Genomic DNA, 18,828 nt, shown 5'->3' with positions numbered 1-18,828 from the left:
AACACACTGTTTTGCAGCCATATTGGGCAACAGTGGCTGTGACAGCTCATTTATTCATTTATTTAGTTATTTATTTATTTATTTATTCTACAACTTTGATGTTGTAGTGTTTTCGAGTAAAGACTGGGGCTAAAGGCAAGTTAGTGTCATAAAACCTAAATCTAGAAGTAGGTCTGTCTTATTAGACAGTCACTTTAACTTATCATATGAATCTAAATGCACATTACACCCAACTTTTCCAGGTCTGGCTGTTCCCCAGTGGAACTTCTTGATTTAGCCAGATGTGGTTATGAGGAGCTTTAAGTCCCAATCTCACAGCCTCACCTGCACAACACTAATGGCACTATTCCACCAGCACCTACTCGGCTCTACTCGGCTCGCTTTGGTTTCGGTCGTTTTCCAGTACAATTGAGTACCACCTCAACGCCAGTGGAGTCGTCATAGCAAGGCGACCCCGCCACCAAGCACAGAAAAGTCTCCACCTCTTCATTTGACCATGGTACCGGTTTGCTTGCCATTTTCCAACTTTGCCAACTTCAGCGATGATCAATGCTTTTCTTTTAAAAATGCAAAAAAGCTCAGATATTAGTTTATTAGTTTAGAAGCATTATCTGGGGAAAAAATCACATTAGCTCAGCATCCTGGACCAAGGTTCCATTGAAGGTGATGGTTTGGTGACATGCATGTAATAATTTGTCACATTGACCAAATAGTAATATCTTTGTAGTCATCAGCCAATTGTTACACTTGTCCACAGAAATATAGTGTATACAAGCAGGTCCAGACACTAATAAATGCAGGGATCTGCCATAGCCCAGAGTTTAGTGAATCAATGCCCAATTTAGGCCATTTATGCACTATATAGTTTCACCTAATCACTCATAATCACAGGGAATAATGTTTTTTCAAGTATTGGTTTTATTGCAAAATGTGAGCTATCTGAAAAGTTTTTCTCAAAGTAGTGGGTAAACTATAGGAACATAATAAGAGAAAAGATTGGTAGAAGCTCCCTGGTTACCAGGCACAGCAACCTATTCCATTTCTCATACAGCATGGCAAGCTCATCTTTGTGGGAAATATCAGCAGGGTTGGAAGGCATCTTTGTCCAACATGAATACTTGGGTAAAACTGCCTATTGAATAATAATCTATTAAATCGTATGTGTTACATAGCAGTGTGCAGTCTTCTCTCTGTTTGATTCTTTATCTCCTATCTCCCCATCAGCCTTAAAAGCTTTATAGCTTGCTCCACACTGCGCACTGTCATGCACAGCTTTGAAATGCTGCTTAGGTCTACATTTTTTGGATCAATGTTCATATCTATTTCAGGATGTTACCCACATCTTATGCCAATTCTGAACTGATAGCATTGTTGAAAAAGACACGTGTGCACATAGTAACAGTATCTCAAAGTTTTGCCTCATCTTGCACTTCCAGTATTTCTCATGTATTTTTATAGGCCCCTTTCTGTTCTGTCCTTTCTTGCAGTCTGGCGAATTGTGCTGATGTTCCCTGTCTCTGTCTAAGCACTGGTTTAAGTGTAATTAGGTGGAATTCAATACAACTTGTGCAGGAAAAGCCTGTGTCATCCTCCATTATATTGTCTCTGCATACCTTAGGATCATTTCAAGATGTGAGCAAACGGCTCCTCTGGGCTCACATTTCAAAAGTATGCTAATATTATTACAACACTCAATTACCCAGGACTGATAAAGCATGGACTGTAATTACCTCAACATGCATGTCTAATGGGCCTGCAGACACACACCCACCCACACACACACAAAGAGAGAGCTGTAAACTGTACAGCAAAGAGCAGAAAAATTGTCATGTGCATTATTTTGAATTATTTTGCCACATATATTAATGGACAGTTTAGCATGTGTTTGTGCTTGTGTAAAGCCTCTGCCTGTGTGTGTGTGTGTGTGTGTGTGTGTGTGTGTGTCTGTGTCTGTGTGTATATTTGTGTGTGTGAGAGCATGCTCGAGTGTAAAGGACATTTTATGAGCATGGGTCTGATGTCAGCCATCTATATTTCTTTTCTAGCAGTGTGAAAGACGACTGGCCCCATAAAACATGTTAACTTCCATCTTTTATGATACCCAGGCCTCAGTGTGACTTTTAAAGGCCCAGTATGAGAGATTACTCGTCAGACACACATCTACCACAGCAGTGCCTCCGTACGAATCAGCACCCTTCCCAGAGAAATGAGCTGTGTCTCTGCCTCTCTTGGACATTTTCATGTTAATAATCAGTATGGGCACTGCACACAAGCTCAAACACAGTTGTGTCGGCTTTATGCCTATATTCACAGTGATACGTTTTCACTTTAACCTGCATCACTTTAGCTACATTTGCACCTAGCGTCCATACTACTCTGGCCTGTTTGAACCCCTAAAACTGAGACTCTGGTGACTCTGTATTAGTTTGAATACTGGTTGCGTAGTCGTGTGGAAGAACAGATAAAGAGGCGTTTTAAGGTGATGACGCAGACAAAGCGTCAGCAACCACTGAAAAAGTATGACAAGCCAAAACACTAAAGCTAGGCCTACCTTTTGCGATTTCATCCTTCATCCTTTTCATCCTCCTCCAGTGATGGATAATGCTCTCATCCTCTTAGCTGTGACATGAGTTACACCATCTGATGTTTACAAGCAGTGCAAGTCCCCCACCTTTGCTTTTGTCACACAGTTTAGCATCCCTGTCAGCTCTCACGGTGGTGAATCTGGGGATTTCCTCTGCATCAGGAAGGTTGCCAATAAGCCACATTTCCATGAGACATAGCAGACTGAGATGTCCGGAATGAGGTGCATAATGAGTCTTCAGAGGTTTTTACAGTTGATTTCCTGTTGTCTTATCTAGGTTTTTACAATCAAATATGGATAATGAGTGGTGTGTAAGCCCACGGGACAAATGATTTGACAGTATGTGAATACGATTTAATCGAAGATGAGCACAGTGGAACAAATGCAAGTAAAGGTATATTAACCATTTGAAAACTAACCATTTTTTCCTGATGTTGACACCATTCAGCATGGCCAAATGTGGTCTCACACACTTAACGAAACAAAATACCTCTTTACCCAGACTACCCAGACTGAGGCAACATGTGTGATACCATTTTCACCTCAGCATGGCGTGTATATCAAATCCACATAATATACTATATCTATATATATCTATATCTATATAGATATAGATATAGATATATATAGAGAGATCTATATCTATCTATCTACCTTGCAGCAGCTTCAGAGCTGCTGCAAGGTTAATTTTTCACTTTGACAGAGCTAGGCTAATGATTACCATAGAGTTCAAGTCTTTATGCTAAGCTAACAACAAATGCCACGCATAGGAACTGAACCGGTGAACATACAGAGGTGAAAATGGTATTGACTATCTTGTCTCAGTCTGGCTACGTCAGAAAAAGGGTATTTTGCCCCAAACATTGGAATATTCTTTTTAGGGCCTATCCCAAATATGGGCAAGATGGCTGGTTACGTCACCATCATGTCTGTAGGAATTATTCCTCACTGTTTGTGCATCTTTGCCGTCAGCTTCATTTTTGCACCATGGTCGATATGTTTATATCCCCAAAACTCTGGGTGATTGCTAGAATCGTGGAGATCCATATATGTGGACTTGAAGGGAGACATGGCACAAAAATAGATTATAGATTAAATTCTAAATTTTGGAAAAGCTCTCAAGGCTGAAATGAAAACCAGTGTGTGCAATGGATTCATCTGAAGCCAAGGAATCTGACGAGAATGCCTTTGATTCTGAGTCTTGCAGTTCAATGATATTGACATTATGATTGTGCTACTATTGAACAATCAGAGTAAATTTTCTTGCCTGAGAAGTGGCAGGGACATTTAAAATCAGTCTACCAAATTTGGTTACTGGTTTACACTGCATTTAATAATAAGTTGTATTTGGCAGGAAATCTGAAGCTTTACAGCACAGAGCAGGAGCACAAAAGCACTTTGAGCTTTCAGAACTTCTGGCAATGTCAGATGGTGGAAGGAGTGAAAATCTCCTAGAGAAATCACTTCCAACATGTTTATCATTTTCAATAAGCGACAGCCTTTAATGCTCTCATTTGTTTACAGCAGTCACAAAAAAGGTATCACAATAAATTTGACAATGATATGTTCATGTTTAAAAATAGCACACACACAGAGCACCTTGGCTGTCCAACACTTTGAGATACCTCGTCACAGTGCCCACATTCAAATATGTAATGTGTTGTAATCCAGGCCTAGTCTATTTATCCATCCATCTATCTATCTATTTATTTATCTATCAGTCTATCTCTATAGATATAGAGATAGATAGATATAGATATAGATATAGATATAGATATAGATAGAGAGATCTATATCTATCTATCTATCTATCTATCTATCTCTATCTATCTGTATATAGATAGATAGATATTGATATAGATATAGATATTATAGATTTATACACTCCTGATCAAAATTTTAAGACCAGTTGAGAAATTGCACGAATTTACATTTTGCACTGTTGGATCTTAAGAAGGTTCTAATAAGACCTTCAAAATGCAAAAAGAAGAAATGGGAGTGAGACTAAAAAAAAAAAAAATTAAAAAAAAATTGAGTTTGTTTACTACATAATTCAATGTGTTCATTCATAGTTTTGATGCCTTCAGTGAGAATCTACAATGTAAATAGTCACGAAACACTTATATCTATATCTATTTCTATATCTATATCTATCTATATATATACAGTACAGGCCAAAAGTTTGGACACACCTTCTCATTCAATGCGTTTTCTTTATTTTAATGACTATTTACATTGTAGATTCTCACTGAAGGAATCAAAACTATGAATGAACACATGTGGAATTATGTACTTAACAAAAAAAGGTGAAATAACTGAAAACATGTTTTATATTCTAGTTTCTTCAAAATAGCCACCCTTTGCTCTGATTACTGCTTTGCACACTCTTGGCATTCTCTCGATGAGCTTCAAGAGGTAGTCACCTGAAATGGTTTTCCAACAGTCTTGAAGGAGTTCCCAGAGGTGTTTAGCACTTGTTGGCCCCTTTGCCTTCACTCTGCGGTCCAGCTCACCCCAAACCATCTGGATTGGGTTCAGGTCCGGTGACTGTGGAGGCCAGGTCATCTGCCGCAGCACTCCATCACTCTCCTTCTTGGTCAAATAGCCCTTACACAGCCTGGAGGTGTGTTTGGGGTCATTGTCCTGTTGAAAAATAAATGATCGTCCAACTAAACGCAAACCGGATGGGATGGCATGTCGCTGCAGGATGCTGTGGTAGCCATGCTGGTTCAGTGTGCCTTCAATTTTGAATAAATCCCCAACAGTGTCACCAGCAAAACACCCCCACACCATCACACCTCCTCCTCCATGCTTCACAGTGGGAACCAGGCATGTGGAATCCATCCGTTCACCTTTTCTGCATCTCACAAAGACACGGCGGTTGGAACCAAAGATCTCAAATTTGGACTCATCAGACCAGATTTCCACTGGTCTAATGTCCATTCCTTGTGTTTCTTGGCCCAAACAAATCTCTTCTGCTTGTTGCCTCTCCTTAGCAGTGGTTTCCTAGCAGCTATTTGACCATGAAGGCCTGATTGGCGCAGTCTCCTCTTAACAGTTGTTCTAGAGATGGGTCTGCTGCTAGAACTCTGTGTGGCATTCATCTGGTCTCTGATCTGAGCTGCTGTTAACTTGCGATTTCTGAGGCTGGTGACTCGGATGAACTTGTCCTCAGAAGCAGAGGTGACTCTTGGTCTTCCTTTCCTGGGTCGGTCCTCATGTGTGTCAGTTTCGTTGTAGCGCTTGATGGTTTTTGCGACTCCACTTGGGGACACATTTAAAGTTTTTGCAATTTTCCGGACTGACTGACCTTCTTTCTTTAGTTAGCTGATTGGTTCTTGCCATAATATGAATTTTAACAGTTGTCCAATAGGGCTGTTGGCTGTGTAGTAACCTGACTTCTGCACAACACAACTGATGGTCCCAAAATTGATAAAGCAAGAAATTCCACTAATTAATCCTGATAAGGCACACCTGTGAAGGAAAACCATTTCAGGTGACTACCTCTTGAAGCTCATGGAGAGAATGCCAAGAGTGTGCAAAGCAGTAATCAGAGCAAAGGGTGGCTATTTTGAAGAAACTAGAATATAAAACATGTTTTCAGTTATTTCACCTTTTTTTGTTAAGTACATAACTCCACATGTGTTCATTCATAGTTTTGATTCCTTCAGTGAGAATCTACAATGTAAATAGTCATGAAAATAAAGAAAATGCATTGAATGAGAAGGTGTGTCCAAACTTTTGGCCTGTACTGTATATATATATATATATATGTACATGTATCTGTGCGCAGTGTGTCCCTATCCTCTGTGTGTGTTCCAGTGATATATGCCGCTGCCTGCTGTTCCTCTGTACTGGGCCGTGTAGCGGCTCAGCTCCCTGCTGTTTGACTGACAGGTGGCTGGCGCTCGCTGTCTAACTCTCAGTGGGGGTCATCCACCGCCTGAATGACCCCCTCTGCCCCAGCAGCTCTCTCTTCCTTCTTTCTGCTGGAGGTGGCTCCCAAACCCTTCCCAGAGTGGAAGAGCATGGGAGCCACCTAGATAACCCAGTACATTTCTTCCCTAAAATACAAGCAGTCCTCTTTAATATCAACCAGAAGATCTCAGGTAGTATGATTTTGCTATAGTTTCCATATAAAATCCTTGTGGCCTTCGGTACAATTTTTTTGTTGTTGTTCCTGTCCTGCCCTGCGTGCTCTACCTTAGCTTCGAGGGTAAAAGTTCTGACTCGCTATGCGGAGTGTGGGAGGCATCAATAAAGATTTTTACCTCTTAAAAGTTATTTGGCAGTCAGTGTGGTCCATCTCTGATATGATGGATATTTTGATTGATTATTAATCTGTTGTAGTGTTTACCAACACTGCATTGATTGTCTATGGAAAGCCAGTACCCTGAACTGATTTGAATGACATAGGGTTTTAAATTTTGGGGGTAGAACTTACAGTTTTCTAGACATTGAACGCTGGTGCACGGAATCAGCTATCTGAAAAGCCAACAACAGGCCAACATTAGTAATGACTGTAATTAGTAATGACTGTATGGTGTGTGTGTATATGCAGTATGTGTATTGAGTAATGTGTGTCTTCTTTTGACAAATTTGAATTGCAATAAAACTACTAACTCCTAACCTTTTGACACCTGACAGCCTAAACCAAGTTGATTCAGTTTTCATGCCAGTTGATCAAAAGACACAGCAAGGACAAACAACTATGTATGTAATGTAATGTAATGTAGTGTATTTGTCCTGTCTGTCTGTCTGTGTGTGAACAAGATATCTCAAAAAGGTCTCAACGTGTTTGCACAAAACTTTTTTGGAAAGGTTGGGTGAGTTAATTATAATTTCATCCAAATCAAATTGACCAAGAGATACAAGGACAAAAAGAAAAGGGACCATGAACGTATCACAGGTATTGCCTGAAATGACACATTTTCTCACATTCTCATTCATTATTACAGCAACATTAAGCAATAAACACTGGTAAGGAAAAACAGCTTAACCATGGGAAGTATTTTATTGCAGCTGTTAAGATGATTTCCAGCTGTCACTGTGATTAATCCTACTTTTGAAATAGTTTTAACATGGGAGTTGATGGCACTTCTGCATGTAATCCCCCTCATGACATCAGTCAACCAAACATGGTGACGAGTTGAAGAAGCGGAATATGTGATCTGCCTCCTTGGCAGAGGTCTGCACTCTACTCAGCATTTACCTCTTAACAACATTCACATGATTTCTTTTTATTTAATTTTAGGGGGAATTATTGGCTTAATTTCACAGAAATGTTTTGTTAATTTTCTGATCATTTTCTCATGATTTTTTACAAATATTTTTTCGCATTTTCTGCTCATTTCCTTGTTACATTTTTTGAAGTTTTTGCTAAATTTCAGGTCATTTCTTGCATTCTTGCTCATCAACCTTTTTCATGTTTTTGAAGAAAATATAGAGTTAAATGCTTGTGAAAGGTGTCTGAATGCAACAAATCTGGCATCATCACAGCATCACTAAATTATAAATATATAATTCTATAATTATAAATCTAGTTTGTTTTGTATTTTTTAATTTATTTTTGGAAATTTTAAAGTTTTTCAAGTGTTTGTTTTATTTTGGATTTTTTTTTCTGGTAGTTTTCTTTTTTTGTTTTTATTTATTTGTTTTTACTCATATGCTGGTACTTTTCTGCTGATTTGCTAACTGCCTTTTTGCCATGTTTTAAAAGAAAGCAAGTGAATTATTAGGGGTCTGAAAGGGTTAAAACAATCCTATTCTGTAGCTTAATTCCCCTTTTCTTAATTTCACCTGCCAGCTTTTTGCCTCGCCTGTCCAAGAGTCTTGTGTCTGTGTCCAGTGAACTGGAGGATACCACTCCAACATGGTCTAGCAGAGGGTGGGCCTTGTCATCATGTAGCATGGCTGGGCCGTCTGAGGGTTATTGTGAGTGAAAATGTGACTGGGTGATTCGTCAGTGCATCAGTGGCTTTACTCTGCTTTGTCCCCAGATTGAGGACATCATCGGCACAGTGAGAGATTCCAACCTGAAGCTAACGCTGGCGTTTGGGATTGGCATGCATCACGCTGGCCTGCATGAGAGGGACAGGAAGACTGTGGAGGAGCTGTTTGTTAACTGCAAGATCCAGGTACAGCATGTAAACATACTGGACAGACCTGTAGTGCAGCCAGAGGTCTCAGGTCATGACCATTCAGCAAACCTGATTTGGATCATTTCGTTATTCCAGTTCAGTTTAACTCATTTTATTTATTTATTTATTTTTCATTAATGTAATTTGAGGGCAATTTAACACTTTGGCAATTAAAATCAGAATCCGTTTTTGTGTAAAAATTTAGAGTTAATAGGGGAATCAAATTGAGAGCAGACCATTAGCTTGAAAAACAAGTACAACCAGGGAATTCATTATTATTAGAAATGTACCTTTTCAGTCAAAAAAGCTAACTAGCTATATTCAGAGAATATATCTAGCGCATGCAGAATATCATACTTTTATATTTTCATTGCTCTGTTTGTCATGTTCTAATATTGTAGCTTTAATCAGTAAAGGTGCATGCTATCTTATCCTAACACATTTCAGTCAGTTGCTGTGTCTTTCCACAGGTTTTGATTGCCACCAGTACGCTGGCCTGGGGGGTGAACTTCCCCGCTCACCTGGTGATAGTCAAAGGAACTGAGTACTATGATGGGAAAACCAGGCGCTATGTAGACTACCCCATCACAGGTACACAGCTCTGTCCACCTCACTATGTCTGTTGGCCTACACAAATCAGCCATTCCTCATGCATTTTGTGTTTTTAAAGTACAGTAAGAGAGTAGAGCTCAGCAGTGATGTTGCAGCAGCAAGTAATGATAAGACACAACAAAGTCGAAGCACATTTATTTGATTTCACTCTCAAAAACATGGAAAAGACAGGAATGAGTAAATTAGCAAGAAGCAATCTGAAAATAAGCAAGAAAATTAGCAGAAATTTAGCAAAAAATAAAGAAAGAATAGAAAAAAGAAAATGAATGGAATTAACAAAAAAAAAAAGCAAAGAATTACCAGAAAATCAGCAAGGGTTAAAGATTACAAGAAAACTAGATTTAAATATGTGAGCTAAAAAGCAAGAAAATGTGCCATAAAATCCCCCAAAAAATGAAAATAAAATAAAATTTCAATTAGAATTTTGTTAAGTGTATATAAGTGTAATATAACTCAAATAACTCAAATACTGTAAAGAAAGTGGTGTGTAAATGAGCAGTATAAAAGGATACGTGTGTGTGTATGTAGTTATATACATAGGTAGATACAGGTATAGATAGATAGATAGATAGATAGATAGATAGATAGCTGTAGATAAATAAAATATCAGCAGAATTTCCTCAGGCAAAAGTAATGAAACATCTATAGAGTGTGAACTATACCAAGGATATGAAGTGTGTGAGGTTGGAGTAGTGCAGACTTGTAAAACATGGAGGCGAGTACCAGGTGTGTGAATGAGCAGCAGAAAAGGGCAGCACGTGTATCTTTATGTCATGTCATGTCCTATAAATGTTTAGTTCCGCTGTGTTTGCTCTTGGTTAATCTCTCTGCCACTCGTCTGCCGTGTTTCCAGATGTTCTGCAGATGATGGGCCGAGCAGGCCGGCCTCAGTTTGATGACCAAGGCAAAGCAGTCATCCTGGTCCATGACATCAAGAAAGACTTCTACAAGAAGTTCCTCTATGAGCCCTTCCCCGTCGAGTCCAGGTAGGCGTCTGGAGTCGCTGCTGGGCTTTTTTAATTGACCTTTGAACTCTTTGCAAGGTTTTTTTCACCCTCTCAACATAATTCACTTGATTTCTACTCATTTTTCATTTTATGATGCATTTTTTTTTTTTTGCAAATTTCCTTGTAATTTTTATATTTTAAAAATGTATAGTAATTATAAATAGTTTTCTAGTATTTTCTTCATCATTATTATCATTATTATTAATATCAGCAGTATTAACAATCTTCATTTACTTATCTGTTTGTTTATTTATTTATTTCACACACACACACACACACACACACACACACACACACTCCACCATTGTTGGTTACATTTGAGGTTCTGTAGATGGCGTTTTTTCCTCCGCCTGCATATACTGAAGATTCATGCCTTTTGCCCAAAAACTAAACCAAAGCAAACTCATGGCCAGTGACAGTTGATATTGATTCTGTTATTACCTAGTGCATCTTTGGATTAACTCTGACCAGTAATTGATTTTGTATGCTGATATTCAGTATTTTTACATATGGCAGTGTTAATGCTAAATAAATCATGCAACTATTCTGTGTTTCTCCCAAAGTTTGCTTCTTGGGGGGGATAAATGCCTATGCGACTGTATCTTGCGCTGGATTCAGCATGTGATGTACCTGGTGTGCTCGTGTGTTGTGTCTCCAGTCTCCTGGGTGTGCTGTCAGACCATCTGAACGCCGAGATCGCTGCAGGCACCATCGCCTCCAAGCAGGACGCCATGGACTACATCACCTGGACTTACTTCTTCAGGCGACTGGTCATGAACCCCAGGTTAGAGCAAACCCTCTCACACCAGCTGTCATTAACAACAACAGTAGTTCAGAGAGGCAAGCACATACACCCATGCGCGCGCACGCACACACACACACACACACACACACACACACACACACACATTGTCGGCCTGCTCTCCCAGCCTGGTTAAAGGAGAGCAGTGTTCTGCAGTCAAACATCTGCTATGTGTAGACGGAGATCATTCCAGTACATTCCAGCCTGTTGGCATTTACACGGCTGTCAGACCACATTTACCATTCGGGCCCTGACTGGGGCCTACCACCAGGGCTCAACCGATATGGCTTTCTGAAGGCCAATACTGAAGCTGCTGAGATTTTATAGTCATATTCAATACCTTTAAATTTACCCAGTTCCATGAAATAAATGGCAACGATTCAGTGTTTTCCCAAAAACTTTATTTTTGACAAAAGCCTCTGAAATAGCAGTTAGACCACAAGATGGTAAAACTGTCCATTGAAGCCCATAATAATAACCATAACAGTCATAATACATCATTCATATTTAGTATATGGGTTCAGAGAACTGTATATGACATTTAAAAAAAAAAAAAAAAAAGTTATAGTAAAGCAGAACTTAAAATTACTTTTTTTATTCAAAACACAACACAGAGTATTTACACTATAATCAAGATACCTGCATGTCTGTAAAAATAGACTTCTTAGCTGAATTCATCTCCTTTCTCCTATTTTTCAACATGTAATGACTGTGTTATTTTTTTTAATTGTTTCATTTTGCAGCAGAATTAGATTCTTTACATTGGGTGGAATTTAGATGAAGCAGACTTGGAAAATAAGAAAGGCTGTCAAGTGTTTTTTTTTTTTTGTAATAATTTTAATGACAAGTTAGTCATGGATGAATTATGATTAATCACATATTTAAAATGTATAAAATGATTGTATACCCTTCCACTGTTGTATAGTGTATTTTGGAAACAGCCGTTGCTCTTCAAGGGGTTTATATGATGGATTCCCTGACACAACCTGTGTGACGCTTTTCAGCCTGTTGTTTTTAACAACGCTTAAGGGCCGACAGTTCATGGCAGTCCATTTGGAACTGCATCCCTCAGTTCTGCCAGGTTCACACATTTGTCCCTTACACACTCCACAAGTGTGGTTTGATGAGCATGGATGAACACCGCTGGTTAGCACACTACTACTGCTGGAACCACCGAAAACAGATGATATTAAATGATATTTTAAACTCGTTCTGTAATAGTCATTTAAATGGTGAATTATGTCCATGTGACTTTATTTATACCCAGAGATTCATGAGGAATCTTCTGGAAAGAAGATCCAACAGGCCACTCACTGGTATTCAGTAGCTTGTTACTGGCAGCATGTGCTGTGTCATGTGTGATGTCGAGAGGGGTTAAAAGTTGAATATTACCTTAATTTCTTAAAGTCAGACAAATGTCTTGAATGATGTAGTTCCACCAAAGCATGAGAATGGGACTGCAGTAGTATTGTTTTTTTTTGTTTTTTTTTTATGTTGTTACTTTATTGGTACTTGCAGTTCACAAAGCTTAACCCACACGCATGAGTTAGAAATCATATCCCTTAACACAGAATTTACAGTTTACTTCTCCTTTTTCTTATTCTGGATATTTATAGTTGAACATTCATGAGGCTGGTTTTGTAGAATTTCCTTTCTCTATTTTTTTTATTTTTTAATTGGTCCTAAATGCAGTTCCCCGTGGCATTATAAATGTACTAAGAATGTGTTAAATTTTGCTTTGTGAAACCTGCTTACCCTGATAACCACATTGTCTCTGAGCAGCTGTGTTTTATATCTGGCCAGCTTATCTATCAGTCCTGCTCTCAGGCCCTGACCACCCCACCACACGCAGACACACACACATACACACACACATACATATACTGGGTCCCGTGGGTGTCGTAAACGTCCACAGGCCAAGTCCCATCAGGAGCCTAATGGTGATGATGCTAATGGCCATGACTTAATCAGACAAGCCGGGGCTGCCGGTAAAGAGCTGTGAAATGTGTTGGGTAATAAACGCATCCGCTGCTCAAAACCGTGCGCTGTCAACATGTGGAGCGATGATAATGAAGGAAATACTTAACATTAAACACACATTAAATATGGCGGTCACCCGACTCAACTGCTGCTTCCAGCCCGGGAGGTTGGTCTGATTTCTTCTCCCTGTTCCCAGCTGTGCAGTAAATGATTTTGTATGATGATCATGGAGATATCGTTTATGTTTTAATGTAATATGAGGAGTGGGCTATTTGTCAGAGTGGGTCCTGGTTTGCATGCATTATGCAGACAACTGTAAAATTACCTTCATTTAATATCCCTCCACCTGGTAACTGACTTATTGGTATTCATCTCTTTGCCTTGGACTCCCCTCTCTCTCTTTTATACTTTTTTAAGCTCCTTTACTAGTTTTTTTTTCTGTTTTTGAATCCCTCATCATTATGCTTTTCTCCCTTTTTGTTTTTAACATATTTGAGTCTCTACATCATGCTTGTATGGCCATTAGTTACTAATTAAAGTAGCATGCAAGTGCATTTTTTTTTATCATCAGAAGAAACCATTAAATATGGCCAAAATTAGCTAACAGTAAAAAACAACTGGAAGTCACTCATATAGCACAAAGCACCACTCATTTTGAACAGTTTTCCAACTTGCATTTATACCCAAGACACAACTGCTGTGACTTAAGTTTTAAGTGAAATTGATTCCTTGATCCTGTAAACATGCTTGTGGGATTTGAAATTGATGTTTCTTTCAATGTTATGGGGAAAAAAAACACAAGAATCAGTTAGCTGATGAAATCCTATTTTTGGATCACAGCCAATGAAATCTGTTGTTGCTTGGCCCCCAGCCTATCTGTCCACCAAATGTCATGGAGTTCTGTTATGTTTTTGAGATCCTATAGCCAGAGAGACAAACTAACAGGGATGGAAATACAGCCTCTTTTACAGTGGCAACAGCTTTACTAATACTGATCAATTCTTCCAAGATTGTTTCTTTGGTATTTGACATTCAGGAGGTCAATTTATTCATCCCAGATGATGAACCCAAAACTTTTTCTTCATTTTTCTTTTTTTGGTTAAAAATTGATTCCAGCACTTTTATCCCACACTTGTAGGGTATAGCCATCACAGAGACATACACTTTTGATGTGAACACACAACCCCCTGAGTGTGCGTGAATTTCGCAGGGCTTCCAGAAAGACCAACTTGAAATGGCTGCTTCACATAAACAATATTAGTGTAACTCAGAGAAAGGCTGATTTTTTTTCTTTGTTCATGGATAAAAAGGAGAGCCATCAACTACAACACAGCTGTCACAAGTCTCACTTTGCCATTCCCTGGACAAAATCCAAATTGCTCCTCCTAAATCCAACCTTGTGCATGACACCGACTCATCCATGAGTGACGTGTGTGTGTGTGTGTGTGTGTGTGTGTGTGTGTGTGCATGCGTGCATGCGCGTGTGTGCGTGTGTGTGTGTGAGCATGCCTGTGCATGTGTGCCTGTGTGGATGTTAAAGATTATTAAGAACAAATAGTTCCACAGATGAAGATTAATACAAACAGTTAAAATTTTTCAAAAGCCTTTAAACTGCTTCTCCTAAATAAACATTTTATTAGGCTTTATGAACAAACGTTTGTAGATGCACACATTGCATCAAATGAAGAGGTAAGGACATGAAAACTGCTCTTCTCACAATAACATAAGTAAAATAAATAAACAGTAATTTTTACAAGGGATAGCTGGCATGCGGGAAAACAGGCTTAACATTCATTGTGGCCAGAATCATCCTCTAAAGAAATTAGTGGGAAATAGCAGCATGAAGAGCAACAATTTCATTTCCCTATGACTCAATAATAACACATCAGAGCTACGTGAGAATTAATGATGTCATACATTCAGAAAGCCCTCACTAGACGAGGGGGTAAGAGTAGATCAAGATGTTTGACAAAATGCAACCATCAGAACAAGGAAGTAGGCCCAGCAGCAGCAGAACTGCATCATAAAACAGTGTTGGACGGTGAGAGTACATGAGCACTATTTAACTGTAGAAATAATCAGACTTTGAAATCTGCTGTCGAGTACAAGCGCTGCTCGCAGAACTGAGGTCAGAACAGACACTTTTGAAATGTAGATTGCAGCCAACCCATATACTAGGTTTTCACTTGGTCTTTTTAACGTCCATGTTTTGCAGCCTCAGAATCTGCTGCCTTCCTAGAACATTTTTTTCTTCTCTCTTATTTTGTATTTTCACAAACACACACACACACAAATTTTTTGTGTATGTGTATTTTTTTTTTTTTTTTTTTTTTTTCATTTGAGACTAATGAGGACCCTGGTTGTGTGCACTTCAGCTTGGCCTCATGTGGTAACTCTTACCCAATAGAGCAGAGCATGGAACCCATTTTGGCCACTGGTTGTCGTATTTCAGCCAATAATGGCCAAACCTGGGAATCATTTGGTGATAAGTGCTGGCCATTTTCTTTCCAGCTGTGGCTTTTATTCTTCAGCACAGCACAGTCGATGAGATTTTAACTGGTATCAACCCTTGCAGCATATAAATACAGAATTAACAGCCCATTAAACTGCACAACAGCTCTCTGTGTTTTCAGTTAGGCACTGATATCAGCCCCAAAGACACAATGGCTAATATTTAGGTAATTACTTAATCATATCAGTGTCAAACAACTGAACAAGGAAACAGAGGTAAGATCACAGCGGTTATGATGAAATCACTAAAATCCTACATACATGCCTGTGGCTTTGGCACCCTGAATCATCACTCAGCATTCTTTAAACATGGTTAAAGTGATACTGATAGTAGAATATTAGCTGGGGCGGGGGAAATCCAGCTCAATGGCAGTAGGCTAACAGTTAGCATGTGGAGCATCCAGCCAGTATCCAGCACTCAGTAACAATGAGAGAAAGAGAGCACCACTACTGTGCTACAGAACAGCTGGGGGGAAGAGAAATAATAACACATTTTTCAGTGAGCTATCCCTTTAAGCATGTTTTAACAGTGTTTATATCCTGTTAAAGTGGAGAGAGATCGAGATAAATCCATTATGATGATTTAAGTATAGTGAGTGCAAAGGAATCTACTCATCTAGCTTAAAAGAAGAAGCATTTTATTTTTTCTTTTTGATATTTTTCTTTCTTATGTAGTGTTTGTTCTTTTTCTTCACCCCATGTGTCCTCTGTTGTCCAGTTACTACAGCCTGGAAGACATCAGCCATGAGTCCATTAACAAATACCTGTCCAACCTAGTGGAGAGAAGCCTGAGGGACCTGGAATGCTCCTACTGCATAGAGATACAAGAAGTGAGTTGTGGGTTTTAAAGGCATAATACTCTCACTGTGGATTTTTAACTATTTTTACATGTGGCTGTTACCATCGCACACATTTCCAGAAAATGATAAATAATAAGTTTTTACTCTACAACTGTCATGAAATATTAATTAAAATATACTGACTAGCTGTGGTCAGAGAGAGATCCCGTCATATCAGTGGAAAACCACACTGACTGGCCAACCTGAACAATTGGCCAGTGATACCAGTCTTAACCCAATGTTAAGTCCACTGTGCATTGTTATTTTTATTGATCTCCAGGACGACAGGACCATCGAGCCGCTGACATATGGCCGCATCGGCTCCTATTACTACTTGAAGCATCAGACCATTCGCATGTTTAAGGAGCGGCTGAGGGCCGAGCTGCCCGCCCAGGAGCTGCTCTCCGTCCTGACGGTGAGTTTCATCATGTGACCCTACAGCAGCTGCTGCCCTGGAAACACACCAGTCTGTTCAACTTTGTTTTCAGTTTTTCAAATTAGAAAAGTTGAATGGAAAAGGGAGATTTCAGTCAAATTTCCACAATATTGCAAATATCTCTCATGGTGAAAAGTGGGGTCCCTGGTTTCTGGTGGCCGGTGATGTCACCACCCATAGAGAACAACAGGTGGTGACATCACCTGCCACCAAACACCAGACACCCTACTTTTCACCATTAGAGGACAGGCTTCACACACATTTGGGTTTGGGGTTTAGGTTCTCCTTGAATTGATTACAGTTTAAAAGCACACAGCTCACTATAGGATGAAGAACACTGTATTTGCCTTTGAAATATCCCATGCCAAATGAACTTTGGATCTGATATTGAATTATCTCTTAAGTGTTAGGTTAAATATGGGCTGCATAGAGAGAGACAAAGAGCCTAATCACAAATCCATGTGGCTGCTGTGATGCGTGAGCTTCTGCCTACAAGGTGCAGATGAACGTTATGAAGTTAGGCTGCTTTCACACCTAACATACTTTGCTCAGTTGAACTGTATTTTAATGAAATACTTTTTGTTTTTGAAAGAAACTGATACTTTTGTTCACTAACACAAATTGATCAAAGATAGATCCAAGACATACTGTTAGTATGTCTTGCGTTCTATCAACACACTGTTAGCGGTTCAGTGTTTTCTCTTGGTTGACTGCTTTGGGGCAGTGATGCGGGCCAGGGCAAGGGCAGGAGGGTATGAATATATGTGTGTGTGTGTGTGTGTGTGTGTGTTTGTGAGTGTGTGAGTGTGAGGGTGTGTTTGTTGCTCAAAGACGCTGTGTGATCTTTTCCTTCTTGTCATTCTTTTTTCCCTGTTGTTCTTTTGTCCAGAGAGACCAGAAAAATGCAGATATTTTGGCCTGAATATCAGATGTTTGTGGTTGACATCCCCACGTCTTTGGTTTAGGCAGATTACATAAATGAATTTCTCCTCCTTAGAAGCTTTTATTGCACTTAGAACGTAAGGAGTAATGTAAGGAGTTGGCACCAACTTAAGTAACATTATCTTCACTTCACCTTTCTCTCCTATCCTCTGCTTTGTGTGTTTGTGGAGGGACTAAGCCCAACCCTGGGTGAAACACAGAGCAGAGAAACACACACTCGCTACAGTGTAACAGTGCTTTTTACACAGATGTCCTTTAAAGAATGGCCAGAGGGAGGATTCTAGGATTTTGAGTCAATGATTCAAAACAATTCTACAATAACATAGTGTATTATCATGCTCACATGGTGTGTGAGTGAAAATCATTAGTAGCTCTTTCTTTTCCTTTCTTCCTTTCTTTCTTTCTTTCTTTCTTTCTTTCTTTAAATGTATCAGCATCATACCAGATTGTTCCAACCCAGTTTAACCATAAGGTGCCCATTGTGTATGTATTTGTTAATTAGTCTATTAGAGTATCATGTTGTTTCCAGTAAGTCATCACAGTGATTGTATCACTGTTAGTTGGTACTTTACTGTATTACTAAAGGTTTATCTTTATTTCTGTCTTAAGATCAACGATGAAATATGCACACACACACACACACACACACACACACACACCTTCAGTGGTCCCTCCTCTCAAATTAGCACCTCTTTATCTTTGCCTCATTAACTTTCCTCAGACTGGAGGTTTGCCGTTATTTCTCTCTCTCTCGTCATCTTCCTTCACTGATTGACCTCTCACATCCAGCCATGAGGAGCTCCATGCCAGCCTCCAACTGGTGAGGTTGTTACAAGACGCGGTGGTCTCACACCTCTTGTTGGAGGGGCTATGACATTATATCTGCATGACACCTATGAGTGAGACATTGATTTAAAAGAAGTGCTGGGCTTTAAGTGTGTGGGAGGAGGGACAGAGGCTAAAGATGAACTGGTT

General features: G+C 39.4%; 1 protein-coding gene across 1 annotated transcript in view; it reads left to right on the top strand.

Annotated features, from left to right (window-relative positions):
• Window positions 1–18,828, top strand: part of ascc3 (activating signal cointegrator 1 complex subunit 3) — a 186,663-nt gene that overhangs the window by 150,613 nt on the left and 17,222 nt on the right. Inside the window, exons 31-36 of the mRNA XM_030071902.1 lie at window positions 8,584–8,721; window positions 9,195–9,315; window positions 10,190–10,322; window positions 11,002–11,127; window positions 16,355–16,466; window positions 16,756–16,890. Coding sequence (XP_029927762.1) covers window positions 8,584–8,721; window positions 9,195–9,315; window positions 10,190–10,322; window positions 11,002–11,127; window positions 16,355–16,466; window positions 16,756–16,890 — 765 coding nt within the window. The remainder of the gene's footprint in view (window positions 1–8,583; window positions 8,722–9,194; window positions 9,316–10,189; window positions 10,323–11,001; window positions 11,128–16,354; window positions 16,467–16,755; window positions 16,891–18,828) is intronic.

Source organism: Myripristis murdjan, chromosome 16 (assembly GCF_902150065.1).
Source record: "Myripristis murdjan chromosome 16, fMyrMur1.1, whole genome shotgun sequence".
NCBI classification, from domain to species: Eukaryota; Metazoa; Chordata; class Actinopteri; order Holocentriformes; family Holocentridae; genus Myripristis; species Myripristis murdjan.
Note: the sequence above shows the minus strand (reverse complement) of the source record. Positions and strands in the feature narration are given on the sequence as shown.